The sequence below is a fragment of the Chelonia mydas genome, chromosome 16, assembly GCF_015237465.2.
Source record: "Chelonia mydas isolate rCheMyd1 chromosome 16, rCheMyd1.pri.v2, whole genome shotgun sequence".
NCBI classification, from domain to species: Eukaryota; Metazoa; Chordata; order Testudines; family Cheloniidae; genus Chelonia; species Chelonia mydas.
This window is the reverse complement of record NC_057857.1, coordinates 4,938,973-4,964,841: the sequence shown is the minus strand read 5'-3', so window position 1 is coordinate 4,964,841 and position 25,869 is coordinate 4,938,973. Positions and strand designations below refer to the sequence as shown.

Sequence of the window (25,869 nt, the reverse complement as noted above, 5' to 3'; positions counted from 1 at the left end):
GATAGGCCTCAAAACAGGACTGTAAACAGGGAATGGGAGTGGCTGTGCTTCCCGTGGGGTCCTGCAGGGATCCAGTTTTGGTCCTACGCTGTTTAGCATTTTTATCAATGACTTGGAATAAAGCAAAATCATCACAGATACGTAGTAAATAATAAGTGGTAAACAATAAAGAGGACAGCTCACTGATTCAGAGCAATCTGGATCTCTTGTTAAACAGTCTGCAAGCAAACACTATGGCTAGAGGTAAGTGTATACATCTAGGACCAAACAATGTCAGCCACACTTACTGGATGAGGGACTCTATCCTGGGAAGCAGGGACTCTGAAAAAGACTTCAGAGTCATGGTAGAATATAAGCTGAACATGAGCTCCCAGGGTGATGCTGTGGCCCAAAGGGCTGATGCAATCCTGGGATGTCCAAACAGGGGAATCTCAAGTAGGAGCAGAGAGGTTATTTTAGGTCTATATTTGGCACTGGTGCCACCGTTACTGGAATCCTGTGTCCAGCTCAGGTGCGCACACTTCAGGAAGAACGTTGACAAATTGGTGAGAGTTCAGATGAGAGACACGAAACTGATGAAAGGATCAGAAAACCTGCCTTAGTGATAGGCTCAAGTTCCTCAATCCATTTAGCTTAGCAAAGAGAAGGTCAAGGGGTGACTTGATCACAGTCTATATGTACCTACATGGGGAACAAATGTTTACTAATGGGCTTTTCAATCTAGCAGAGAAAGATCTAACATGATCCAATGGCTAGAAGTTGAAGCTAGACAAATTCAGAGAGGCAATAAAGCATACATTTTAAAAGATGAGTGTAATTAACTATTGGAACAATTTACCAAAGGTTGTGGCAGATTCGCCATCACTGACAATTTTAAAATCATAATTAGATGTTTTTCTAAAAGTTCTGTTCTAATAATAATTTTGGAAGTTCTATGGCCTGTGGTATACGGGTGTGTGCGTGTGTCAGACTAGATGATCAAAATGGTCCCTTCTGGCCTTGGAATCTATGAATCTAATGGGCACAGACTTTTGTGTCTGTTCCCTCCAAGCTTGAACCCTTCTGATCCATCCCCTCCAACCTGTCCCTGTTCCATTGCGGTCTCTTCCCCACCTGTCTCTTCATCCTAGCTCCATTCTCCTCAGCTAGCCAGCACCAGTTTCTAATCCTCCGTCTTCTCATCCTAGTCCCCGTCTCCCCCTCCAGGCTCCTGTCCCGTCTCCCCCATTCCTATTCTCAGTATCCATGCCCAGCGAGTCCCACTTTCCCTCCTTCCAGATCCTCATCCAATCGGCCTACTTCCCCTCCACCTCCTTCTCCCTACTTTACTGGTTTTCAGTCCCAGTTTCCTTGCCCAGCCAATCCCAGTCTACTCCCAATACCTAGTCTCCTTCCCTCCCCCATGCTCCTTGTCCTAATCCACTCCTCCACACTGAGAGCAGAGGAGAGTCAGGCTCCATGCTTTCATTTATGTCTGGTGCTCGTCCAGCCCAGAACAGCAATTAAAGGGAAAGACCTGCTCTGCCCCCAACAGCCTCAGGCTGGAGCAGCCTCAACGCAGGTGAAGTCTTTTGGAAATTTAGCTGCAAAGCCCTAGCAGGTGTCCTCTGAGCATGCGCAATCTGCTGTTTTTCAAAGTCTGATGACTTGGTCAAGTTTGGGCATATTTAAAAGGGCTGGCAAAAGGCAGGTCCCCGATATAAAGGCCAAGTACCTGCCAAATTTCAAAACCCTACTCCAAAGAACAGGGGCAGGAGAGGTTCTAAAAGAAAAGGACATCAGAATTTAATATGGGCAAAACATATTTTTCCTTACCCCTGTTCCTACAGCTAAGCCATTTTAGCTGAAGGTCTCTAAAATAATTCAGCCTGAAACAGACACCCTGGGTGGAAAATTTCAGCCCAGACAGTCACAGTTTGGCAAAAGTGATAAGAGGTTGAAAATAGCATCTTCTAAAAGGAAGTGTCAGGCAGCCTTCACACTAGTTGGTGCTGTCAGCCCCACCTATAACATGCACGTATCTACAGTAACAATCTTCTCCCCACATACCCAGGCACACACAACCAAGCTATGTTAAAAAAGAATGTTAAAGTTGCCAAGTCAAGCGCTCACAAAGGAGGAAATGCCAGACCTTAGTTCAGTCCCCTAGTGCATTATACCACCTTTAATTATATAATATACAAATGCTCCCCTGCCTCGTTCAGTGCACTTTTAAATGGAGAGTTTCATTATATCAAGAAAGAGATCACAATTCATGTCAACAATACACCCCTCCCACCAGTCACACCAAGTTCCTTCAGCAACTGCAAGTGATACGTTCCCCGTGTGCGCGTCAGAACTCACCCTGGGATGTAGTGAGGGTCGGGGGTGAAGAGATGGTGTTTCAGTGGGGCTGCCATTGTCGCTCAGCATCTGTGCTTGGGTCTTCAACTTACAGGGGGCAGCTGCCGGGCCGGGGTGAGGGCAAACACCATGGTTGCTGTGGCAACCATTGTGAAGCTGCCACAAAGCCACAGCAGCAGCAATGCCAGAAAATTGAATACGCTCATAATTAGGCTGCATACCAAACGAAGCCCTGTACGTATCGGTTTTCTGGACCAACATGTACAACAGACAACTGGCCACGTTCCGAGGTGAGTCTAGGGTCTCTCCAGGATGGTGAATGAAAGGGCTTTTCTTAGACTTGAACTACCTTACTTGAGTTAGCATAATACATGTGGAAAGCCCCCGAATACTTGGTAAGACACAGTTTAACACCTTTAAAGTTGTGTTAGCAGGTTGTGTAGTCGCCTATGTCATGTCGCTTTCACCTATATTGCAAAATACCCAGCTAACATGATTGTGAAGTTGTTAAACTGTGTCTACACAAGGTGCTTCAAAGTGCTTCAAATCATGTTAGCTAACTGGATTTTAAAAAGTGCGCCCTGTAGCCTAGCCAACATAACACACAAGCCAGACTAATATTCCACAGGCTGTCCCAGTGATTTGTGCACTGTAAAAATGGCCTCTCTGGCCATACAGGCAACTTTCACTACTCCGGGATCAACCTGGCTGAAAGTTACCAGTTTAAACTTCCCAAAGTAGCCATACGGGATTGTGATGGGGCAACTGCCCCTCACTGGTAATGTAAGGGGTTAAAGCAACCCTGGGGAGGCTGTATGGGAGGCAGCCACTAGGGAAAAGACTTGTAGTGCCAGCCAATTAGGAGAAGGTTTATTGGAGGAGCCAATCAGGGCCAGGCTGGCCCATATAAGAAGAGGCTGCAGAGCAGGGGCAGCCACTCCCTGGAGTTTGAGGGAGGAGGGCTGGCTGCTTAGAGGGCTGGAGCACCATGGACAGAGCAGTGCTGGGCAGGGTCAGCAGAGCAAGAGAAAGCTCCAGGCTGACGGCTGCCCAACTGAGACCCTGATACCAGGGTAGAGGAGGTGCTGAGGCTGTGGGGAAATTGCCATCTTTTTCCCTGGGCCGAGTTGGAGGAGGGGCAGTACGTGGCTGCCAGCTATAGGGTCCCTGACTCAGGGACCCTCCATCCCTTGCCCCCGCTGGCCACTGAGGGAAGTGGCCAGTGCATGGACTGCAGTCTGCCAATGAGACGAGTGGCTAGAATCTGGACTGCAGATTGCCACTGAGGCAAGTGGTAGGACTGAGGACTGTCGGTCCCCTGGAAGGCGAGAAAGAACTGAGTGAGGCACAGCTGGAGGGCTGTGTCCAGAAGAGGATGAATTGGTCTGGGGAGCAACACGGTCCTGGACACGGAGACAGGAGTGACAACTGGTGAGACACCACCTGAGCAGAGTGCACTGGCAACACCGAGCTAATTCCCAGGATGGCCAGCAGGAGGTGCTGTGGCAGTGAGTCAAACGCCATCACAGGGATCTAGGTGTCAGGTGCTTCTATGACACTCACTACTTTTGGAGAACCACTTCCAGAGCCCTCTGAACACTGGTAACCAGTCTGGATCTATAGTGCCTATCAACAAGAGATCCCAGGGGCTGCCAGCCACAGACAACAAAACTCTGATTGCTTTTTGGGCCAAGGCATCAGCAATTCAGGGCCTTGGCTTCTGAAATCAATCACAGAAGGTATACAATGGGATTTCAAAACAACTTGCTGAACAGATAATTGCATACACCAGTAGCCAGAGCTGGGATGAAATCAAGGGGTGGAAGGTGGTCTATGAGCAGGCCAAGGCAGTAGCGGTAAGTTCAGGGGAGCACAGCAGGTGTCCATTTTATGCTGCATTTTGAAAGACTGACCCCTCACGAGCACAGAACACTGAATGGACATGGCCTGCACTTGAGGATGTTACAGTCAGAAAAGCGATCAGCTCTGCTACCCCGGCCAAACCTGCTGAGCCCTGCAAGAATCACACCAAGCTTGCCAAGACGCTCGCGAGTTAATGAGAGACATGCAGGCTGCTCCCCTTCAGGAGACAGAGCTCGAAGAGGACGTGCCATCCCTACCCAGTCAGTCCTGTTTGTTTGTAATATCTCTTTTCTTGGACATTGTGGACATGTTGTGAGTGTTCAGACAAAGCTGCCGTTGATGATGGTGGTGGTGGCAGTGTTGTTATGGGGAAGTTCTCGCTCTATGATAGGGTGGAAATGTCCACCTGTCTCTGTGGTTCCCTCCACCTCTCTGGTCATTCCTGCTCTGGTTACTGTGATGAATATGGGAATGAGCTAATAAAATATTACAGAAATCTGTATGACCTATCCACTTGGCGTGGCTATCCCTTGGGGGATGTGGGGGAGGGAGAATTGATTTTTCTCCCAGGTGCATGGGAGATCAGAGAAGGTATCTGAGACATGGATCTATTAGGGCTGTGTGGGTGGGGGTCAACTCATTTGAATGGAACACCCTACCGAGATAATGGAAATAGCACACCAGGTATTTCAGCCGGAGTTCCCACAGTACCCTGCTGCACATGGAACTCTGTCTGGGTTCCCAAAGGATCCTGCAGGGCCCAGGTCTTGGAGGTCTCTTGCTGTGCTGTCAGAGTCTTCTCCCTCTGAGACTGGGCCAATGCTTTCAGCAAAGCCAAGCATTGTTCCCTCTGCCCCTTGGCTTCCACCTGTACCCAGGCCAACTCCTGCTCTACTCAGACCAGCTGGCTAATGACTTTCCCTTGGTATATGTTGGACTCGTCCAACTCTTGTTGGCACTTCCTCAGCAGGTCCCTCACATCTTGGGCATCATGGTCTCACCACTGGGCTCTTTTCTGGTGTCTCCTTACCCTGGCTCCCAGCCCCTCTGCTTTCTTTCCCATCTGGGCCCAGATCCTCTCAGTCCTGGGTCACTCTCAGGTCTTTCCCACATGAGGGCTAAGTAACCCACCCAGTCTCACCCCAAGATTACGGGCCACGCCAGGTCCTTGACCACACCGACCTGGAATCTAGCTCCCCGGCCCTGTACCTCCAGCTCAAATTCTGCTGTGGGATAGATTCGGGTCTTCCCAGGTACATTGGAAACGTACTGGGAGGTGTCAGTACAGGCTAGTTGCCTTCACCTGGTCCTCCCAAACCACGGTGTACCTACACCCTGAGTCTAACAGGCCCTTAACTACCATTCCTCGCAGCCTGTCACTACCCCTTGGTTGGACCACCCTCATCTTTGGGGTAGACACCCCCACTGATTGGTCCCACTCTAACAGTTTAAAATAGTCACATTCCATTACTGGGCAGTTCCTGGCCCCACCTGTAGCAGACTACCAGGTCTCCTAGCTCCTTCGCACTAGTACTTCCCATAGGCTGCAGGCTCCCTGGACTCCTTGCAATTGCAGTGCACCCTTTCAGTCTAGAGGCCTTGGGGCTTTCCCCCTTGTGAGCTTCCCTGGGCCACCCCCTGGTGCACCCCTCTCAGTTTACCATACAGCTTGGGCCATTCCTCTCCTTTGACCTCAAAGTAGGCCTCAGCTCACTTGATTGCTTCCCCCACTAAGGCTGGCTGTAAACTCCTTACCCAGCTGTGCCCCTCCTGGTAGGACCTTCATGAATTGCTCTAGGACCACCTGATCCAGGAGCTTCTCCACCAAGCTGATCTCTGGACAAAGTCAGCGCATTGCCAGGCCCCGTAACTTCTGCGCCAGAATCTGTGCCTGCTCCCCTTGCGGGAATGATGCTGTCTGGAACTTGTGCCTGTACATCTCTGATGTCAGCCCTAGCCAATCCAAAATGGTTGCTTTCACCACTAGGTAGGAACTTGCTTGCTCATCGCTTACCACCCAGTAAGCTGTCTGTGCCTCACCCATCAGGAACAGTGCTACACAAGCTGCCCAAGTTGACTCTTTCCAGTCTGCTGCTTTGCCACCTGCTCAAAGGTCTGAAGGAAGGCCTAGGGGTCATTGTCTGATCTGAGTTTTGCCAGGCCTGGAGCCAGCCAACCACCAGTTCCATCACCGACTGGGCTCTTGGGTGTGGTGTGACCCGACCGCCTCTGTATCCACTCCTGCTGGTTGGAGTGGATCTCCTGCCACCATTGTTGCACCACAAACTGGACCTCCTGTTGCCATTGCAGGTTCTCCATTAATTGCATCAGTAGGGCCTGGGTCAGCTGCTGCTGCCCCTGCATAGCAGTCTCCTGATGTTGCTGGCCTGCCACCAACAGGAATATCCCCTCGTCCATTGCCATGTGCCCCTTGTTGATCAGAGGTCAGTCCAAAGGATCCCACTTCTGGTACTAAATGTAACAGCATGGCACCCACCTCTCACGCATGCCCCTTTTGGTTAGGTGTGTCTGCAATATCAGGCCATACCCTCAGGGCTTCCTCCCTGGAGGCAATGGTTTCACTCTCTTGGTCTACTCTGGCCCCAGCTGGACCACTAATAGTTCAGTTCCCCTTCTGGGGGTTTCTTGCTATCTGACTGTAGGACAGTTCCCCACTGGGCTATGGGGGGACACCCAGGCCCACCCACTACTCTGGGTCCCAGCACAGGGACCCTAAGAATAGCAGCCACATGCCACCATGTCCCTTTAACTACATTGCTTTCAGTTCCCTGGGCCACTTTTCCATGGCCCCAGCCTTTACCAAAGCTTCATCCTTACCCCGGGGCTCATCTAAGTTCAGACCCAGAAGCCAGCCAGGAGCTCTTCCTTACTGCTCCAGTCCCTGCCAGCACTGAGCTGTCCATGGTGCTGCAGTTCCCTTTAGCCAGTCAGGAGCTCTGTCTGTGCTCCTCTAGATCCAGCAAGGAACTGACTGTCTCTAGCTCTGCACCTCCTTTTAGATGGCCCTCCCGCAGAAGCAGCCACTCTAGGCTGCTTGGACTCCTCTACTGCTCCTTTCCTGGTAGAGGTGTGGCAGGACACTGAGGCCTCCAGTAAGGGGCCTCTGGGCCTAGCCCACTCCATCACAGACAGCCTGCATGGTTAGCCAAATCCTCCTCCCTGCACAGTGGAACCATACCAGTTCCACTCCAGTTTGGACCATCTGACAGGGCAAGGGAAGCATCTGACACAGGCTGTTTACATCTGTCTATGATTAAAAATGGAGAACTAGTCTTGGTTGTAAAAGTACCTGTTATAGTTCCTCAAACCTGAATGTTTTGAGGTAATATAACAAGGACAAAAATACTAACTGAAAGAAGTGAGACATTTAAGGAGAGGTGTCCCAGGGCACCAGGAGAACCACTGCAGTGATGCTTCCATTTGTCCTTCAGCCTTTGTCAATTCTGCATGGCTGATGCGGGCCTTTCTTCTCAAATTATGCTTAGAAATTCCTTCCTGTGTCCATTTCATGACATGACCAATGGATGTTCATGCTAAGGTCACAAACTTCCATTTATATAACAAGGCTACAGCATGGTGATCTAGACATATGTCCTCTGTGCAGACACTCAGATAATAAGGAGAAATTCACCTCTGTTGAGTTTACCATCAAGATTTATTGATATGAGAGACAAATGTTGTATGAATCAATATTTAAATTGAGGGAAACTAAATCCTGACATTAACAAACACAAGAAGTCAGTTTACATACGTTTACATATTCCAAATGTTTTAAATCAGAAGTATCCGCAGCTCTCTCCTGTGGCTGTGAAGATGATGGCAGAGAGCCAGAATCAGACTATTATTTGCTTCCTAGTAGCCAGTCAGGAAGCATATAATTGCATAACTGAACTGATTGGCTGAAGCAAGAAAAATTGTTAGCTTCTGAAGAGCCAATCAGGATGCAGTCATTTGCATATGAGATCTAACTGGTTAACATTGTTACAGACTTCAGTATAGTTGATCTCTGAGGAAGCAAACAGCAGAAATTTACTGATGCATCACAGGACAGTTTCGAGCCAATTCTGCACCAGGATTTTCTTCTTGCACACACACAGTCCTAATTATTCTCTTATTGTAGCTATATACACTTTCCTTCTCCCTAATGGCCTCCCCCTCAATACACACAGAGCTCTTCACATCAGCCCATGCTCTGGCAGGGGATAGAATATGCTTGTGACTCAGGAGAGGTTAAGACTAATTCCTGCTCTGAATTAGGTGCTTTATAAGAGTTTAAAAAGCCTGGAGAAGGAAATGCTAAATTTTCACCTTCTCCACTGTAGGAGATTTTTCGTTTGGCCCTGAAGCCAGTCATGACGTGATTAATAAGGGAACCATGGGGCATCCACCCAGACCCCCGGTAAACCAGCAATGGGGAAAGTAGGCTCTGAATTCTCTGCCCCCCACAAAACCTTGGGGAAGAGCATTCTGTGACATCATCAAAACAAGACATCACTCGCAGTTCCATGACTAGGTATTTCGTAGGTCGGCGGCACAGGGTGTGAAGAGCAAGCCCAGCACAATCAGCAACAACAGTCTCCTCCGGCGTGTCAGAAGGAAACCTCCCACGGGGCCAGGCAGGCAGCACCTTTGCCGGTACGGTAGAGCTGGCCCTGCCGCAGCAGGAATGTCCGACATGTTGACAAGACCCAGTACAGACGGGCAGATGCTGGCGTGGTAGGTGCTCTCTCCCTTGTGCTCAGGCACGCACTGAGCTCTGACAAATGACGCAGCAATTCGGCTTTCACCCATTCCGTCTCACCCGATGTGAGCTCCCTCCCACCACATAACAGCATTGACCTAGACATCTCATATTAATGGGTATTTATACAGGATTCATTGCACATCAGTCCATTCTGGCTACAAGTTCATAAGGATAATAAATCTACATAGAGACAGTAGTACAGTATCAGCTATTTTCCAATACAAACCTCTACCCCAACCTTTATTTGTAGGTCAAAGAAAGATCCTCTACTACAGTGACCTTCCTATGACCTTTGACATTCATTTTTTAAAGATAAAAATCCAGTGTGGGAAAAAGGCACATATATAACAAAAGCAGTGCTTACTAACCACAGGAATAAAAGGACACGGACTTGGACTCTTCTATCCACATCAGCTGCAGTCCCTGATCATACTACCTCCAAACGGTTGCGAAATCTAACTCTGTCTGGTTCTCAAGTCCCCGTAACCACTGCCTATTTCTATTCATTTATAGTTAGTTACATCATATATATTTTCTTTAGCAAGGACATACTGAATTGCTTGCTAACGTGCACAGAGCTGCTATATTTTTAGAAGACTGGAGCCTTTGTTTCTCTGCATCCTTTCTTCCAATCCTAGCTCCTGAGCTGTTAGCTTTCTCTTCTTGTCTCTTTGGGGAGAGCTGGGAGTCCCTTGTAAAGTCTTCTCCAGTTTTTCTGTCCACAGGTGTCTGTAGCCATGGGGTGCCAAAGAAACCCCCCTCACAGTATTCCCAGGAAATTATGCAGAACAGGAGATGATTCTTCTACCAATAAGATAGGTTTCCTCTGGTCATGTATGTCAGACCATGGCCAATAAAACGAGCAGCTGCCATGGACATCTCAATTGAAAAGAGATTACAGTCTAAGGGACTGTAGTGAGGGCCGCCTGCCCATCTGTTTGGGAGAGACAGGCAAAAAGAGACACCACCAAAGTCATCCTGGTCTCAGCAATTTGTCTCTTTTCCACTCAGGTCAAATGTTACAGTCCATTTGTTCTACCAGAAAGTGGTGAATTGTATCAAAAGTGGGACGATCCTTTATATCTCGGCTCCAACACTTTAACATCAGGTCAAACACAGAGTTTGGACACAGAGATGTTTGGGACAGATAGATCTGCAAGCAGGAAAAATACAACTACTTCAGTGTTATTAATTACCCAATTGATAACAAGGGACGGCTGCTTTTCTCTAGGTTTTACAAGACAGTGACCAGCCATGCATTTTCTTAACACTTACAGGGGTAACTTCCTCTTAGCAGGTAAAGTTTCAATGTCATTTTTTTTGTCAGCCCCCCAGGGAGGAAACCAATACATGCATACACATTAGCTATGTGGGTGTTTTGTTAGCTCAGTTGATAACAGAGCTGTGATCAGAAAAAGGGATCTTCATCCAGTGAGAAATTCCAACATTTCAAAATTTGTTCCAAATCGAAACAAAAAGTCAAAATTTCCATATTTCCATTAAATGAAAATTCTAGTACACCCCAGACAGGGACAATGGGATATACTTAAGATTAACAATAGTACTTACACTTCACAAAGGTTATGCTAAAAAAGCAGCTGAATCATTAGAAAAACCAGTTTAGCTGACGACTCTGAAGGGAGGAGGGAAGGTAGGAGCCATCCAGAAGGAAAGAGAGAGGAGGAGGAGGAGAACGGAGGCATGGTGCAGGAGAGAGGAAGATCAAGGTGGGTAAGGGATTCTTCCTTGACACAGATGGATCTCCAAGGACTCACCAGGGAAGGGTGACCCAGTGAGGAGGCTGTGGGTTCAGATATTTATTGCTTTGTTTCATATTTGCTCTCCTGTGCTTTACATGATTAAGTAAAGAGCATGTGTTAGACCCTATGCAAAGTGTACGACGTGTGCTCACCGCTTCACAACTGCTATAGGCCCCTGAGAGAGAGATACTGTAACCAGAAGCTCACACCATTTGGGTGGAGTTCAGGGAGCGGGTTGAGTAACTGGGGCAGCTGGAGGGGCAGCATGGGGCAGGTGGGCTGAGCAGTTCCATTTCTGAGAAGGGGCAGCAGATTGAGAGTCAGTGCCCAGGATGTGCCAGACAGGCCCAAGGAGGAAACAATGCTGCAGCCTGCTGAGACCCAGGGAAGTTTGAAACACCCCCAGGGATTCAGACCAATGAGGCGTGGCTTCTCCTCACAGCAGTCCTAGTGGGTGGTAAGGAGGGGTGCTGGCTAGGATCTGTGGCACCTAGAATCACAGCAAGAATTTGTGCCCCCTGCCAGCAGCTGGCCCTTTGCTGGCAGTCTCAGCAGAGGAGCCAAGGCCTGTGTGAGCCATGATAACACAACTCCGTGTCATCACTAGATAAAACAATCTCCAGGTCAAGAGACATTGGTACGGAGTGTGTGTGTAAGGCTTACCCTGCTGCTCCAACTGTTCTAGAAAGAAAGAGGGGACTTCAAGCTTAAGGGCTGTTGAATTGGTACCTTTCACCCTCCCTCTCAGTGAGCCATTGTGAACTAATCAAACCAAGGATTAGATTTTACACCTCAAAACCCAATTTGAAGCTAATATCTTGGTCTGAAAGCATAACAATTAAGGAATGTAGTTGCCCTTGGGGTTTTGCTCAAAAAGCTTTACCCTGCATGGCAGCAGATTTTGGAAGTGCTTTTCAAAGGAATCCATCCAACTGAAGAGTAGCTCCACGGGGCACTGTTCAAAGGGCTTTTCCCTCTGACCTTTAAAAGCAGTAGCTCTAAAGGTATTTTACACAGCTCCAAAAGTGAGATCTGGGTCACGGCTCTGTCAGTTCAGGTGCTCCGACACTAGCCTGATGCGTGTGGAGTGAGAGAGTTCCTGATACCCTCAGATGTGGCAATGAGGCTAGTGCACATTCTGGGGTCCCCTGAAACCTAGGGGATGGGCCACAATTATTTTTCTTCCTCTTCTCTATCCTTTCTTCATGTTGAATTGTTCCCGAGTGTGTAATTGGCTCCAGTTAGGAACCATTTTGTCCAATTGGAAGAATGAAGAAAACCGTGGGCTTTTCTGCCTGATTGGCACTATAAGAGCTGCCAGTTATTAATCACGAATGAGCACTATTACAGCTCAGCAAACTATTCATAACAAATATTGTATGCAACAAATGTAGCCGCCCTTTCTGCTCCAGGTACATCTCCGGGCAGGGAGGGATTTCCTGAAATGGATTTAATGTTCCAAATTATTCTACATCTTTACTGGTGAACTGTTTTAAGCTCTGTGAATTGATCCCATTGCATTCTCCAGGCATATTTTGATATACTATTTGCTCGTTGCAGTGATTAGTCACATAAAGCAGGTGACAGGTTTCAGAGTGACAGCCATGTTAGTCTGCATCAGCAAAAAGAACAGGAGGACTTGTGGCACCTTAGAGACTAACAAATTTATTTGAGCATAAGCTTTCATGGGCTAAAGCCCACTTCATCAGATGCGTGCAGTGGAAGATACAGTAGGAAGATATGTATATATATATATACACATACAGAGAAATTAATTAATTAATTCCAGTTCTGCAGTTTCTCGTTGGAGTCTGTTTTTGAAGTTTTTTTGTTGAATAATTGCAACTTTTAGGTCTGTAATTGAGTGTCCAGGGAGGTTGAAATGTTCTCCGACTGGTTTTTGAATGTTATAATTCTTGACGTCTGATTTGTGTCCATTTATTCTTTTACGTAGAGACTGTCCAGTTTGGCCAATGTACATGGCAGAGGGGCATTGCTGGCACATGATGGCATATATCACATTGGTAGGTGTGCAGGTGAATGAGCCTCTGATACTGTGGCTGATGTGATTAGGTCCTATGATGGTGTCCCCTGAATAGATATGGGACAGAGTTGGCAACAGGCTTTGTTGCAAGGATAGGTTCCTGGGTTAGTGTTTTTGTTGTGTGGTGTGTGCTGGCTGGTGAGTATTTGCTTCAGGTTGGGGGGCTGTCTGTAAGCGAGGACTGGCCTGTCTCCCAAGATCTGTGAGAGTGATGGGTCGTTCTTCAGGATAGGCTGTAGATCCTTGATGATGCACTGGAACCTCTCCCCATGCTAATTTCCCCCCTACTGTTACTCACACATTCTTGTCAACTGTTTGAAATAGGCCATCCTGATTCGCTACAAACGTTTTTTTTCTCCTGCTGATAATAGCCCACCTTAATCGATTAGTCTCATTAGAGTGGGTATGGCAACCCCCATTTTTTCATGTTCTCTGTATATATATATATCTTCCTACTGTATTTTTCACTACGTGCATCTGATGAAGTGGGCTTTAGCCCACGAAAGCTTATGCTCAAATAAATTTGTTAGTCTCTCAGTTGCCACAAGTCCTCCTCATTCATGAGGCAGGTGATAGTTGAATGACTAGCTGAACAAGCCCTTTCAGGGATCATACTTGTATGTGGACATTCAAAATTTGATTTCCACAAATCCTTGTACATGTGACTTTGAAAATCATATTCCACAACCTGTTCCTGCAATTGAAACCTATCCCTGGAATGAGTGTGGAAAGCAAACCAAAAAGCGGGGTGGCTGAGCTCAGTTGCCATGAATTCATTCCAGAATTAGAGTGCATATTTCCTGAAGTTTGTTGCAGTGTTTGCCCATCCCTTGTTGCTATGCCTGTCTGCCGAGTGCCTTCAGCGTGCTCTGTGCCGTATACACAAGAAAAGATTGAGAGCCTTCCCCCCCAAGAAGTTTACATGCCATACTAGGACCGACCTGAGAACTCTCACTGGTGGCAACTTCCATTTGCCTGTCTAACCCAGAGCCACCCACATCCTCTGGCTCACCTACCCCTGTAAGCTGCACTCGCAGATCAGCTCTCCCACTCACCAAGCGAGCCTCTCCCTCAACTTTGTCTTCAGCCAACACTGCTCCCTCTCTGATCTCTGTCTCTCAGAATTCCCTCTCCAAACCTCACTCAAACCCATCAGCATCGCCCACAGCCTCCTGGCCCTCCATAGCCTCTGGGCTGCTCACATCCATGTCTGCTCTGCCAATCTCAGTCTTCTCTTCAGCACACTCCCTCCACTCTGCTTTCTCCGGCCCTGATGACTCCCGCACCCCACTCTGCCAGCATAGAGTCTGACCCGCTGACTGGTTCACTCCCAGCTCTGGCTGTTATGCTCCTGGATGGCCTGCAGGGAGTCCCATGACCATGCTGAGGTCCTCCTCTACAGACTTCTTGATTCCTACTTTTCCTCTTTCACTGAATCCCATGTACCCCCCATTACTTCCTCAACTACCCTTCAACTTCCTCCTGAAACCCTCTTCCTCTCTGTCCAGGAGCTGCCTGACTTTGTCATGTGGAAAATGGACAAAGCCCCCTTCTCCTCAAACGCCTTCTTCCCCTTCTCCCCTGTTGCTGACCTTGAGGTGTTTCACCTCCTCTCCCCAGCTTCAGCAGTCCTGTCCCTGCCTGTTGCCTATCTCCATTGCCCCCAGGCTCCTTCCAGTCTCATTCTCCTTCTCAGTCTGTCATAACCCCCAGTCCTTTCCCCTCCTAATGTAAGCCAGTGTGAGTCCCCCCGACCCGCAGTAAACCATTCCTCGATGCCTGCTGTGTCTCCTGTCACTTCAATACTTGCTGAGCGTGTAGTCTGCAACCAACATGCACTGAACTCCTCTCCTCCAGCTCTGACCTGGCTCCCTCCCAGCCTGGCTCCTGCCCTCGGTACTTCACTGACTCTGGTCTCAGCCTGGTCTCTAATGACCCCTTCCTGGCCAAAACGAAGGGCCTCTTCTCAGCCTCCTCTTTCTCATCCTCTCTGCAACACTGGTTCACAGATTGGATTCTAAGGCCAGGAGTGTGATGATGACCAGCACTTTCCCACATGAGTCCCTCCTTTGGGGTGTACCGTGCAGAAGCCTGGCACCTATGAATGACAAGACAGCAGTCACGTGGCTCCCAAGAAAAGGGACAGAGGTCCATGGAATAAAGACAATGAGGAGTCCAGTGGCACCTTAAAGACTAACAAAGTTATTTGGGCATAAGCTTTCATGGGTAAAAAATCCACTTCGTCTTCTGCATCTGAAGAAGTGGGGTTTTTACCCACAAAAGCTTATGCCCAAATAAATGTGTTTGTCTTTAAGGTGCCACTGGACTTCTTGTTGTTTTTGTGGATACAGACTAACATGGCTACCCCTCTGATACATGGAATAAAGAGCAGAGTCAGAGAAGGATCCCAAAGGATTTTGCTTCAGCTGCCGCCTGGGGGGAGCACAGGTGGCAGGAGAGAGCACAGAAGGCAATGCAGGCAGGAACAGCCTCGCGTAGGGTGAGCACGAGGAAGGCAAGTGGAGGCTGTGAGGGCCAGAGTCACAGAAAAGGCCCAGCCAGAGGGGAGGAGGTGTTCCCACTGGAGAGATGTGGAGGAAAGACCAAGAAAGTCGAGGCTTACAGTGAGTAAATGGCAGCGTCAGAGACAGCAGGAGCGTGGACTGGGCTAGGAGGAGGTGATGAAGGGACTCAGGGAGAGCAGCGCGTGGAGTAAAGGGAGGCAGGGCACAGGGGATCCAGTGGGGTGCAAGAGGAGGGGAAGAGCCTATGCTCCGAGGGTCTCTGAGGTGAAGGGAGGCAGAGCATCTGCTGGAGAGGCCAGGGATGGAAGGCAGAGGAGGCCAGGGCTGCGTGACGGCCAGGAAAAGGGAGCAGCTGAACAAGATTTGGGAGAGCAAAGGGGGAGAGGTGGTGTTGCCTCACCTGCCTGCCCTGGCTCCGGAAGAACTCCCCGGTGTTCTCGATGACCTGCTCGTCCGAGAGGAGGCTGTAGGGCTGCTCCTTGCACAGCGTGAACATCTCCCAGAGTGTGATCCCAAACGCCCAGACATCGCTGGCTGTGGTGAACTTGCCCTGTGGAGAGAAGAGCGGGTCGGCTGCTGCCACGTGCACAGAGCTGTTTGTGCCCAGCCTACCGATCTGGGACCCGACTGGTGGGAAGAGTTGACCGTTTCAATCCACCGTCTGCACATGGAAGAGGTAGGGAAGCACAAACCCAGCCAGGGGGGGAACTGGAGTCTCACCAGCTCCTTCTCTGAGCAGTCACACATGGTACAGCACGCCCTCGCTCTAACGCCCTTCACAATTACGGACCTTGGGATACAGCGAACCTGGTCCCTTGATCCCACCTCGAGCCCTGGCGCTGCGGTGGGGGGCTGAGAGCTTCTCCGGCCCTGGGGCTGTGGTGTGGGGCTGAGAGCTCCTCCGGCCCTGGGATGTGGTGTGGGGCTGAGAGCTCCTCCGGCCCTGCTGCTGCGGTAGGGGGCTGAGAGCTCCTCCGGCCCTGGGGCTGTGGTGTGGGGCTGAGCGCTCCTCCGGCCCTGGGGCTGTGGTGTGGGGCTGAGCGCTCCTCTGGCCCTGGGGCTGTGGTGTGGGGCTGAGAGCTCCTCCGGCCCTGGGGCTGTAGAGTGCGGCTGAGAGCTCCTCCGGCCCTGGGGCTGTGGTGTGGGGCTGAGAGCTCCTCCGGCCCTGGGGCTGTGGTGTGGGGCTGAGCGCTCCTCTGGCCCTGGGGCTGTGGTGTGGGGCTGAGAGCTCCTCCGGCCCTGGGGCTGTGGTGTGGGGCTGAGAGCTCCTCCGGCCCTGGGGCTGTGGTGTGGGGCTGAGCGCTCCTCCGGCCCTGGGGCTGTGGTGTGGGGCTGAGAGCTCCTCCGGCCCTGGGGCTGTGGTGTGGGGCTGAGAGCTCCTCCGGCCCTGGGGCTGTGGTGTGGGGCTGAGAGCTCCTCCGGCCCTGGGGCTGTGGTGTGGGGCTGAGCGCTCCTCCGGCCCTGGGGCTGTGGTGTGGAGCTGAGAGCTCCTCCGGCCCTGGGGCTGTGGTGTGGGGCTGAGCGCTCCTCCGGCCCTGGGGCTGTGGTGTGGGGCTGAGCGCTCCTCCGGCCCTGGGGCTGTGGTGTGGGGCTGAGAGCTCCTCCGGCCCTGGGGCTGTGGTGTGGGGCTGAGAGCTCCTCCGGCCCTGGGGCTGTGGTGTGGGGCTGAGAGCTCCTCCGGCCCTGGGGCTGTGGTGTGGGGCTGAGAGCTCCTCCGGCCCTGGGGCTGTGAAGCTGCAGAACGCTGAGTACTCCTTCGGGGCAGAGAGCTGTCAGCCGCGGCCATGGGCCGGAGTGACCATGAGTGATGGTCACATGGTCAGCCACCCTCATTCCCCCAAGCAGGGCTCTTTCGCTATAACGAACCTCTGGCTATAACGAACAAAAGGCTTGGCTCCCCAGGGGTTCGTTACAGAAAGGGTGTACTGTACTTTTAAACCTAGGTGCGGTAGGTATCCTGGATATTGACTGCAAGGAGGTGAAGAGCGTTGTGGGGTAAGAAACACATGGTGCCTCGGCAGTAGGGCTTTGAGGAAGCTGCTCTCTTTGCCGGGGAAATGCGTTCCATGCAGACCTTCCGGAGACAGAGTCTCGTACACACTACGACCCACTCTCATCTTACCCCCGTGCAGAGGGGAGGGAGTGACTGCAGTAAGAGAGCCAGGCTGCAGGGTGGATGGGTGTCTTCTCTGGCAAACGCCAGACAGCCCTAAGAGGTTGCAGCTTGGGGAAGGGTCCCTGGTTCGGGAAGCAAGTCGGAGAGAAATCCAGGGTGCTTCTGCCTCTCTCTGAGAGATGGGGTTTGTGTCACCAGCGGCAGCAATCCCAGGGGTGAGCTGCTGCGCTCTCCCCACAGCACTGAAGCGTGGCCCTTTGCTCTGAGCAGCACGCGGTCATTTCTTGGTGATTGGGTCTCTGCATTAACCAGCTAATAAAACGACTGCAAGGCGGCGTGACACTAATACATTAAGGGGGGGCGGGGCAATGAGTTGCTGGAGGCTTGGCAAGGACTCAAGTTATCCTGGATGGAGATTAGCTGCCACAAAGAAAGAACATGGGCCAGTTCTGTGTGACACCTACATTCCTAATCTGCAAGAGGGGATTAAACAGCATGGTTCACAGACATTACATTTTTTTGAGTTGGAAACACCACTGAGGACAAAGAAATAATACAAAGGAGCCTAGACAGTAAAACAACACAGGCAGAACACAGCCAAATAAGATACAAATGGGGGAAAGGTAGGTAATCACTGGAGACAGACCACTCAGGCACATAGATATGTGATGGGAGGCAGAGCTCTAGGCATGACACTAGATAGGAAATTAGTCTTGAGGTTGCAATGAGATATAGCTGCCAAAAAGTCGAATGTGATTTTGGCCTCTGAATGCACAAAGCTGCGGGGTCAAAGGGTAGGGGCAGGCGTTGCCTCTGGTGCGACTGCGCCTGGGATATTGTGCTCAGTTCTGGACAACACACTGCCAGAAACATAATCAGCAGCAGAAACGAGCAGGGGTCTGGCGGGCCTGGCTTGAGAGAAAAGATCAAAGAACGAGCTCTCCCCAACTTCACCAGGCGGTGACTACAGATGCCATGAGAACAGTCGGCAAATATCCGAAGGGTGTTCACACAAGGAGGGAAAGGAATAATGGTGGTGTGTTATAAGAGAGTATGACTCAGAGCAATGGTGCAAAATTATGAAAATGTTTACCTACCAAATGTGTAGGCCTGTTTCTTGGGGTGAGGATCACTGTGTTGGGCACTAAGGGAAGTGGGGGGTAACTGCATGACTGGACAGATTAGTTAGAAAATGGAAACCAGGCGGAATATGAGAGGAATGTCCTGAGAGTGAAACACATCAGGCTGCAGAGCCGGCTCCTGAGGGGAAGAGGTGGCAGCCATATTGCTTGGGACCTTGAAACTTAGACTAGGCAAATCAGTGAGGCCATCCTGTGGGTACCAGTCTTACCCGGCTGGCTGGGTGCATGGCACCCTGCAGAGCTTTCCTGCCCCTAACTCCCATCCCTATGAGTCTTGCCACCTTTCTGGCACCTTGTTACAATACCACTGGCAGTGCTGCCTAACTACTAATTAACTCCAGGGCCAGATTGTCAAAGGTATTCAGGTGCCTAAAGAGGCAGATCGGCACCTCCTGGGATTTTCAAAATTGCCGCAGCAGGGGCCAGATCCACAAAGAGAGTTAGGCGCTGTGACACTGAGCAAATCACAGGAACAACACTGCGATGCACAAAACCTGGGCTCCTGTACCATGCGTGGGGAGAGACAGGCCCCTTGGAATTTGATTCACAAAAACCTGAGCGCTAGGCGGGGAGCTGCCTAGCCAATGGGAGATGCTGAGGAGAGGGGAGTGTGTTAAGCCTCACCCCTCTCAGGAATATAGGCACCTAACTCCAGACGGCAGGGAAGTGCCTATCTCTGAGCTCTGAAACCCACCCCACTGCCGGGATTCAGAGACCAGGCTCCAGCCTGGCTGGGAACGTCTGCAATGACATTCTTAGCTCCGCTGCCCAAGTCAGCCGACTCAGGCATTGAGACTTGCTACCGTGGGTTTTTTTTGCAGGACAGACATACCCTGAGGCGCCTGCCTTGCGCCACACACGGTGACTGGAGGAGGCAGTGCTGGTGGTGCCCACCTTCCAGCTTTCAGCCCAGTCATTAGCGCACTCCTGGGGATGTCGGAGACCCAGGTTCAGCTTCCCCCACTCTGCCGGAAGAGGAGAAAAGATTGAACAGGACCCTCCCGCCACTCAGCTCAGTGCTCTAACCCCGCAGCTATGGGATCGTCTGACATGGGGTGCCTTCAATCTCTCCTACTGAAGCTGTTGAAAGAGTCATTGGACCCGAGAGAGATGTGAGAATGACTCTGTAGATTGGTGGTTAGGGCATGCACATGGGAGGTGGGAGACCCAGGTCCTGATTCAGTGACTCTTTAGTTATTTAGCCTGTTTAGCTTCAACAGGAGACTGAGGACTCGCTACGCCAGAACATCCCCTAGCTCGGGAGTTAGTGCACTCACCTAAGAGGGGCGAAGGCCCTGTTCAAATCCTTTCTTCCCCAGTCAGAGGAAGACAGCAAAGGGCTGAAGAAAGTACTCCAGTTGGAGCTTGGGTTTACTCTGGACTTTGGTTGCTTCAGAATAGGTGGAGTGTTGGTTTAGCTAAACAGACATACCAGTCAGGGGAAACTGAGGCACCAGCCACTCTTGCACAGGGAAGGTAAGAAATGTGTAACAGTTTAAATACTTAAAATCCAGTTTAAGCTAGTGAGTTGAGAAAGAGGGAAAAGATCTCTCTCCTTCCCGCCACATTTTGGCAATTGATAAACAGAGGCACAGAGAGGTGACTTGCTCAGATCCGAGCAGGGAATCTGTAGCATTCAGGAATAAAAACCCAGCTTTCAGACATTCACTCCTGTGCTGTAACCACGTGGTTGCCTTCCTTCTCTGGAGGAAGAGATGGGCTCAGTGCAGTTTGATGGAACAATGCCACTGCAGTCTGCATGGTGGAGAGTCAGAGGCTGCACACAGCATATGGGATGCGTGGCATAGAAGGTGCATCCAATTACCAAAGGGGATACAAGATAAGCGGTACAGCCAGCTGCCAAGATCCTATTGATTCGTAAAGGAGACAATAAGGATAGAAAAGGAGACTTGTGCTGTTACTCAGTTTCCTGTACAAAGTGTGTACACACCCACACCCACACACCATGGGGGCACATACTAAAGGAAGAGAGAAAGAGCGCTGTGAGCAGCCCCTACCAGGAGGATACTTTCCCAGGCCATCCAGCGTATCGGCAGCACAGCTCTGCCCTGGATACGGTAATAATCCCCGCTGTATAGATTCCTGCTCATTCCAAAATCTGCAATCTTGATGGTGTAGTTGTTCCCAACCAGGCAGTTGCGGGTGGCCAGGTCTCTGTGCACAAAGTTCAGGGAGGCTAAATACTTCATTCCAGAGGCGATCTGGGTGGCCATGAACAGTAGGTTGGAATAGCTGCATTTAAAACAAACAGAAAGTCAAAGGAGAGTTTCCTTGCAGTCGCTTTTCTCTTGACTCTTCCTGCTGCGGGAATCTTGCATGCTGTGTGTTGCAATAAGCACAATGGTGTCACTTAACTCCTCATTCCTCACTATCCCTGTCAGTCTAGAGTGTACATTTGCAACGAACTAACTGCCTTCCCGGAAGCGTGAGCCATGTATGGGCTAGCCACCTGAGCACGGATCCAGGGGGTCTGGTGGGCTTGAGAGCCCAAGCTGCAATGTTCACACTGCTATTTTAGCACGCTAGCTGGAGCCCCGCCAGTGTGTCTCTGGTTCCCTGCACTCTCTCCCAGCTGCAGTGTAGACATACCCTGAGATGCTGAGAGCCCATAAATCAGGGATTTCACAACTGTGGGACAGATTCTCCAAAGCACTCAGCTCCCATTTAGTCACCAAAAGAAGTAGCCAGATTTCCAAGGGTGCTCAGCACAGGGTCCTCAGCCATTTTGACAATCTGGCCTCAATGGTGTGTGCTGATCACTTGGGAATTTGGCTCCAAGCTATTGGGAAATCTGGCCCCACGTCACACAAGTCCCTGATTTATGGGTGCTGGGTGGGGCTTAGGTATCTAAGTGACCTGACTGGCAGTCACAGACAGAGAGGCTAGTGCCTGTAAATCTGGCCCTAAACGGCACATTGTTATTTCTTGGGGAAGAGCTTGTGTTCTTGCAGGGCTGAGAAAGGGCAGGATGTCCTGACTGCCACCATTACCATGTCTCTAGAAATACCATTTGTTATTTTTCATGCCCTTAATCCTGCCCCCTTGTGCACATGTATTATGACACTGTCTTTAATGACATGATCACATGTGGGTTTTGCCAGCAGACCCTGTCTCAAACAGCTCAGAACTGGGAAGATGAGTGAATGAGGCAGGTGCCTTCAGAAAGAGAAAATACAGTCTTGTGGTTAAGGCAGTGGGGTAGGACCCAGGAAAGAAAGGTCCTATCACTGGCTTTGCCACAAGCTTCCCTGGGATGGTAGGCAAGATAGCCTTGGTTCAGAATTTTCAGAAGCAGCCACGATTTATCCTTATTTGTGTTACTGCAGCACCAAGGAGCTCTGCCGCCACCCAGGGTACTGCACTGCCTGGCCAATTTGTGTGGGCTCATGGCACAAACACACACCAGGTTGTTACATTTGCACCACGTGTGTATATATTCCTTCCTTGCCAAGTATAACAGTGTACATCAGGGTTACAGCAAGAGGAGGTTTCCCCACAGCCGTCACTCTTCAGCCCAATATCACCCTCTGAGCTTTCCTTCTCAGTTTTCCTGGCTTCCTGCTCCTTCCACTTCTGTCCTCCCAATTACATCGTTAACCCAGTGATTACCACCCAGGTGCTCATAATCCCCCAACAGAAAATGTTTAATTGCTCATAGCTGAGCTTGCAGGCTTCTTCATGCTGCAGCCCCCGTCACAGGAACCTGGCCATGGACAAGGACCCATTGTGCAAGGCGCTGTACAAACACAGAACAAAGAGACGCTTCCTGCCCCAAAGACTTTGCAATCTGAGTATAAGACAAAAGACAACAGACAGACAGACGGGGGCCAACAAAGAAACAAGGAGACAGCATTGATCAGCAGGATGGGCCATGGTCTCGTCACACCAGCAGCCTAACCATTGTCAAGTTTGTCGTCAGCATCACCTCGAAGGAGAGTTTCGAGGAGGGATTTGAATGTGTATAATTGGGTAGGGTGTGCGTGTTTACAGGGAGCTCCTCCCATGAATAAGGAGCAGGATGGGAGAAAGCACACAGGGGTCGGTTTGGAGATTTAACGAGTGGGCAGTGAAGGCTGGCATTGGCAGGAGGAGAGCCGGGAGCTGACCTCTCAATAGCAAATGAGAGATGATTGGTGGGCGCGGATAGGCCATGAAGAGCCCTGAAAGTGAAGCCAAGCATCTTCTATTTGAGGCAATGTGAGGGCAGTGGAGGGAGGCAAAGGAGCGAAGGGGTGACAAGGGCAAAGCAATGGGCTAGGGAAATGATCTTTGCAGCAACATTCTGAATGGCTCTGAGTGGGGCAAGATTGCATCTGTCAAGGCCAGAGAGAAGGATGTGGCAGTCATCCAGATGTGAGATGAGAGCCTGGACGAACCTTTGAGCTGTGTGGATGGATAGAAAGGGCTGTATCTTAGATGGTATGGATGAGGAAGGGCAAGATTTAGACATAGATGGAAACGAGGACCTAAAGAGAGGGCCGAGTCAAAGATGACACCCTGGTTATGGGCCTGAGTGACAGCATGGTGGTGCTATCTACAGTGACTGAGAAGGAGGTAGCAGGAAGGGTTCGGGGGGAAGGTTAGGAGCTCTGTTTTAGCCATATTTACCATGCAATGGCAGCTAGACTTCCACGAGGAGATGTCCAAGAGACAGGCTGAGATTTCAGTTTGGACAGAAGAAGGCAGGTCTGGAGCAGAGAGGTAGATCTGTGTGTCATCAGCATAGAGATTACCCCGAGATAAGGTGGAGAGGGACAAGGGAAGGGAACCAAGGACAGAGCCCTGTGGAACCCCCACAGAAAGTTGCAGAGGGCACAAGGAGGATCCTCCCAAGGGCATGTTGGAGGAATGATTAGAGAGGAAGGAGGAGAATCAAAAGAGGACAGTCACAGAAGCCAAGGGAAGAAGAAGATTTCAAGAACAAGAGCATGGCTGATGGTGCCAAAGGCAGCTGACTGGTCAAAGAGGATGAAGACGGAGCACTGGTTCTGAGCTTGGCTAGAAAGAGGTCATTAGTGACTTTGGTGAGCGTGGTTCCAGTGGAGTGCAAGGTGCAGAAGATGGATTGGAGAGGGTCTAGGGTGGAATTGGAGGAGAGGAACTTAAGACAGCGATTGTAAACAGAGCATTCAATGAGCTAAGAGATGAAAGGAAGAAGGGAGCAAGCGTGGTCAAGGGCGGTGTTTTGAAGATGGAAGAGACTAAAATGTTTGTATTGTGTGGGGAACGAGCCAGAGACGAGTGAGGGCTAACAAGAAGAGTAAGGGAGAGGATGAGAGTGGGTGTGAGGGAGATCAGGAGACGGGATGGGGACACTGGGACAGGTTGTGGGGTTAGAGGAGAGCAAATGAGAAACTTCTGTGTCTATGACAAGAGAGAAGGAGGCAAAGCTGTAGAAAGGGAAGGGAAGGCCTTGTCTTATTTTGTCAGTGTTCTCTTTCAAGAAATTAGGTAGCTCTTGTATAGGAGGAGAAGTGGGGGAGGGAGGGTTTGAGGACTGAGTCAAAGGAGGTGAAAAGTCAGCTGGGATTGCCCGCATGGAATTTGATCAGTGTGGAAAAGTAGAGTGGCTTGGCATAGGACCATGGCAGAACTCAAGGAACAAGTTGTTGGCATGATCAGAGGATACTAGAGGTGCTCTGCTGCATGAGAGCAGGAACGGAGGATGTTGGGGATGAGCTAGGGCTGGGGCTGGCAAAGGATTCAAGAGAATCAACAACCACCAGGGAAGAAAGGGAAGAGAACGCAGGGAGCAGAGAGCAGCAGAGAAATTAATTATCAGCATTGATGGAATGAAAGTCAAAGAGGGTATGTCTACACTGCAATGTAAGCCCAGGGTTAGCAGAACTCGAGTTAGCAGACCCTGGGTTTGTTAACCTAGAGCTTGAGCATCTACACCCATTTGTAACCCCAGATTAGGAATTGGTGAACCGTGGGTCCCAACCTAGGGCTCCAGCATCTACACTGCATTATATGGGCCCGAGTCCAAACACCCATATCCCAGACTTCTTAGCACCCTCCCAAAATGTGGCTGCTCTCGACCTTTGTTTGTGGGGGAGTGTGGAAGAACATGGGACTGTGGGATACTTTTGGCAGACTCCCAGAGCACAAGTCCAGTGGGACTGCATTTACACTGCAAAGCAATAGGGCTTGAACCCTGGGTCTCAGCTTGACTCAGGCTTGGACCCTTCAACCCGCATGGGACTCGGGGTCCGCGCCCTGGGTTAGCACAGTTTGTGTGAAGACGGAAGGGGAGGGGTTAGGCTTTAGCCTGAATTTGAACCCTAGACACACCCAGAAGGATCGAGTGACAGAGTGAGGGGGAGCTGCTGAAAGAGACCAGGTGATGGGGGACCTCAGAACTCATGGTGAGATCACAGAAAGCAGGGCTTGGGGAAGACCAGGTCAAGTGAATGGCTCTTCTGGTGAGTGGGAGAGCCCAACCAGTGCTGCTTGGTTGATGAGGTGAAGGTGAGGAACCACGCAGCTAAGGGGTCGGATGGGTCATCAGTATGGAAGCTGAAATAACACTCTATTAACATTGATGGAATAAATTGGCCCAAAGAGTCAAAGGGGTTAATGTGACCCTCTCACTGTCCAATATTAAACAGTTTTAAACAAGGTTTGGTATACAGAGACCTCAGCTGGCTTAGTCCCAGTGGCAAAGAACACCATTAAGCATCTTTAACCTTTTATTAAAGAGACAGGAAAGAAGGAAAAACAGTTAAAGCATCTGAAATGTACAGTATTATTTAAGGCTTTCTTTTTAACAATATCCCTTGTTCCCTTTACCTTTAGCTGAAGAGAGTTTTAGAAGGAAAACACCTCCAAGTGACAGGTTTTTAGGTGGTACTACACATGGTAATAGCTGTTCTTTTGGGGGGAAAGGGAAGAAGTTAGGTGAGCTGGACTGGAGCTGTTATTGTTGCTGCTGTTGAAGTCCGATCCTGTTTTCTAAAAGACAAACCAAGACAAACACACACAAAATTGGGGGAGAAAAGAACAGTCAAGATGGAAAATGCAGCTTCCGTCTCTGGTGAGAACTCTTACTTGCAACTTTCCTGCTGGAGAAATAGAGGCGCAGCACCTGGTCTGATCAGCCACTCTGAGACCTGGCAAACTAGTACCAGCATCGGGCAGTTCAGGGCACTGCTTTTATCTGCTCTTTTGGTCACAGGCTCACAGCAGTGTTGCAAAATATGCAGTCTTGGCTGGCTAAGCCAGACTCTTATTAGACAGAAGGCAAAAGGAGATGGATAGGAAAGAGAAGAAATATGGTGGAGAAGGAAA

General features: G+C 50.2%; 2 protein-coding genes across 4 annotated transcripts in view; both read right to left on the bottom strand.

Annotated features, from left to right (window-relative positions):
• FAM166A (family with sequence similarity 166 member A) overlaps positions 1–2,399 on the bottom strand; it is a 58,522-nt gene extending 56,123 nt beyond the window's left edge. Inside the window, exon 1 of the mRNA XM_043530334.1 lies at positions 2,344–2,399. Within this exon, the coding sequence (XP_043386269.1) occupies positions 2,344–2,399 (56 nt within the window). The remainder of the gene's footprint in view (positions 1–2,343) is intronic.
• Positions 2,400–7,859: 5,460 nt separating this feature from the next.
• Positions 7,860–25,869, bottom strand: part of LOC102943007 (discoidin domain-containing receptor 2) — a 151,230-nt gene continuing 133,220 nt past the window's right edge. For 2 of the 3 annotated variants that reach the window (XM_027832615.3, XM_037879875.2), the window contains exons 15-17: positions 20,577–20,811; positions 15,701–15,850; positions 7,860–10,124 (exon numbers count right to left, since the gene is read on the bottom strand). In XM_027832615.3, coding sequence (XP_027688416.2) covers positions 9,984–10,124; positions 15,701–15,850; positions 20,577–20,811 — 526 coding nt within the window. In that variant the 3' untranslated portion in view covers positions 7,860–9,983. The other variant, XM_043530733.1, reaches the window with a different exon arrangement.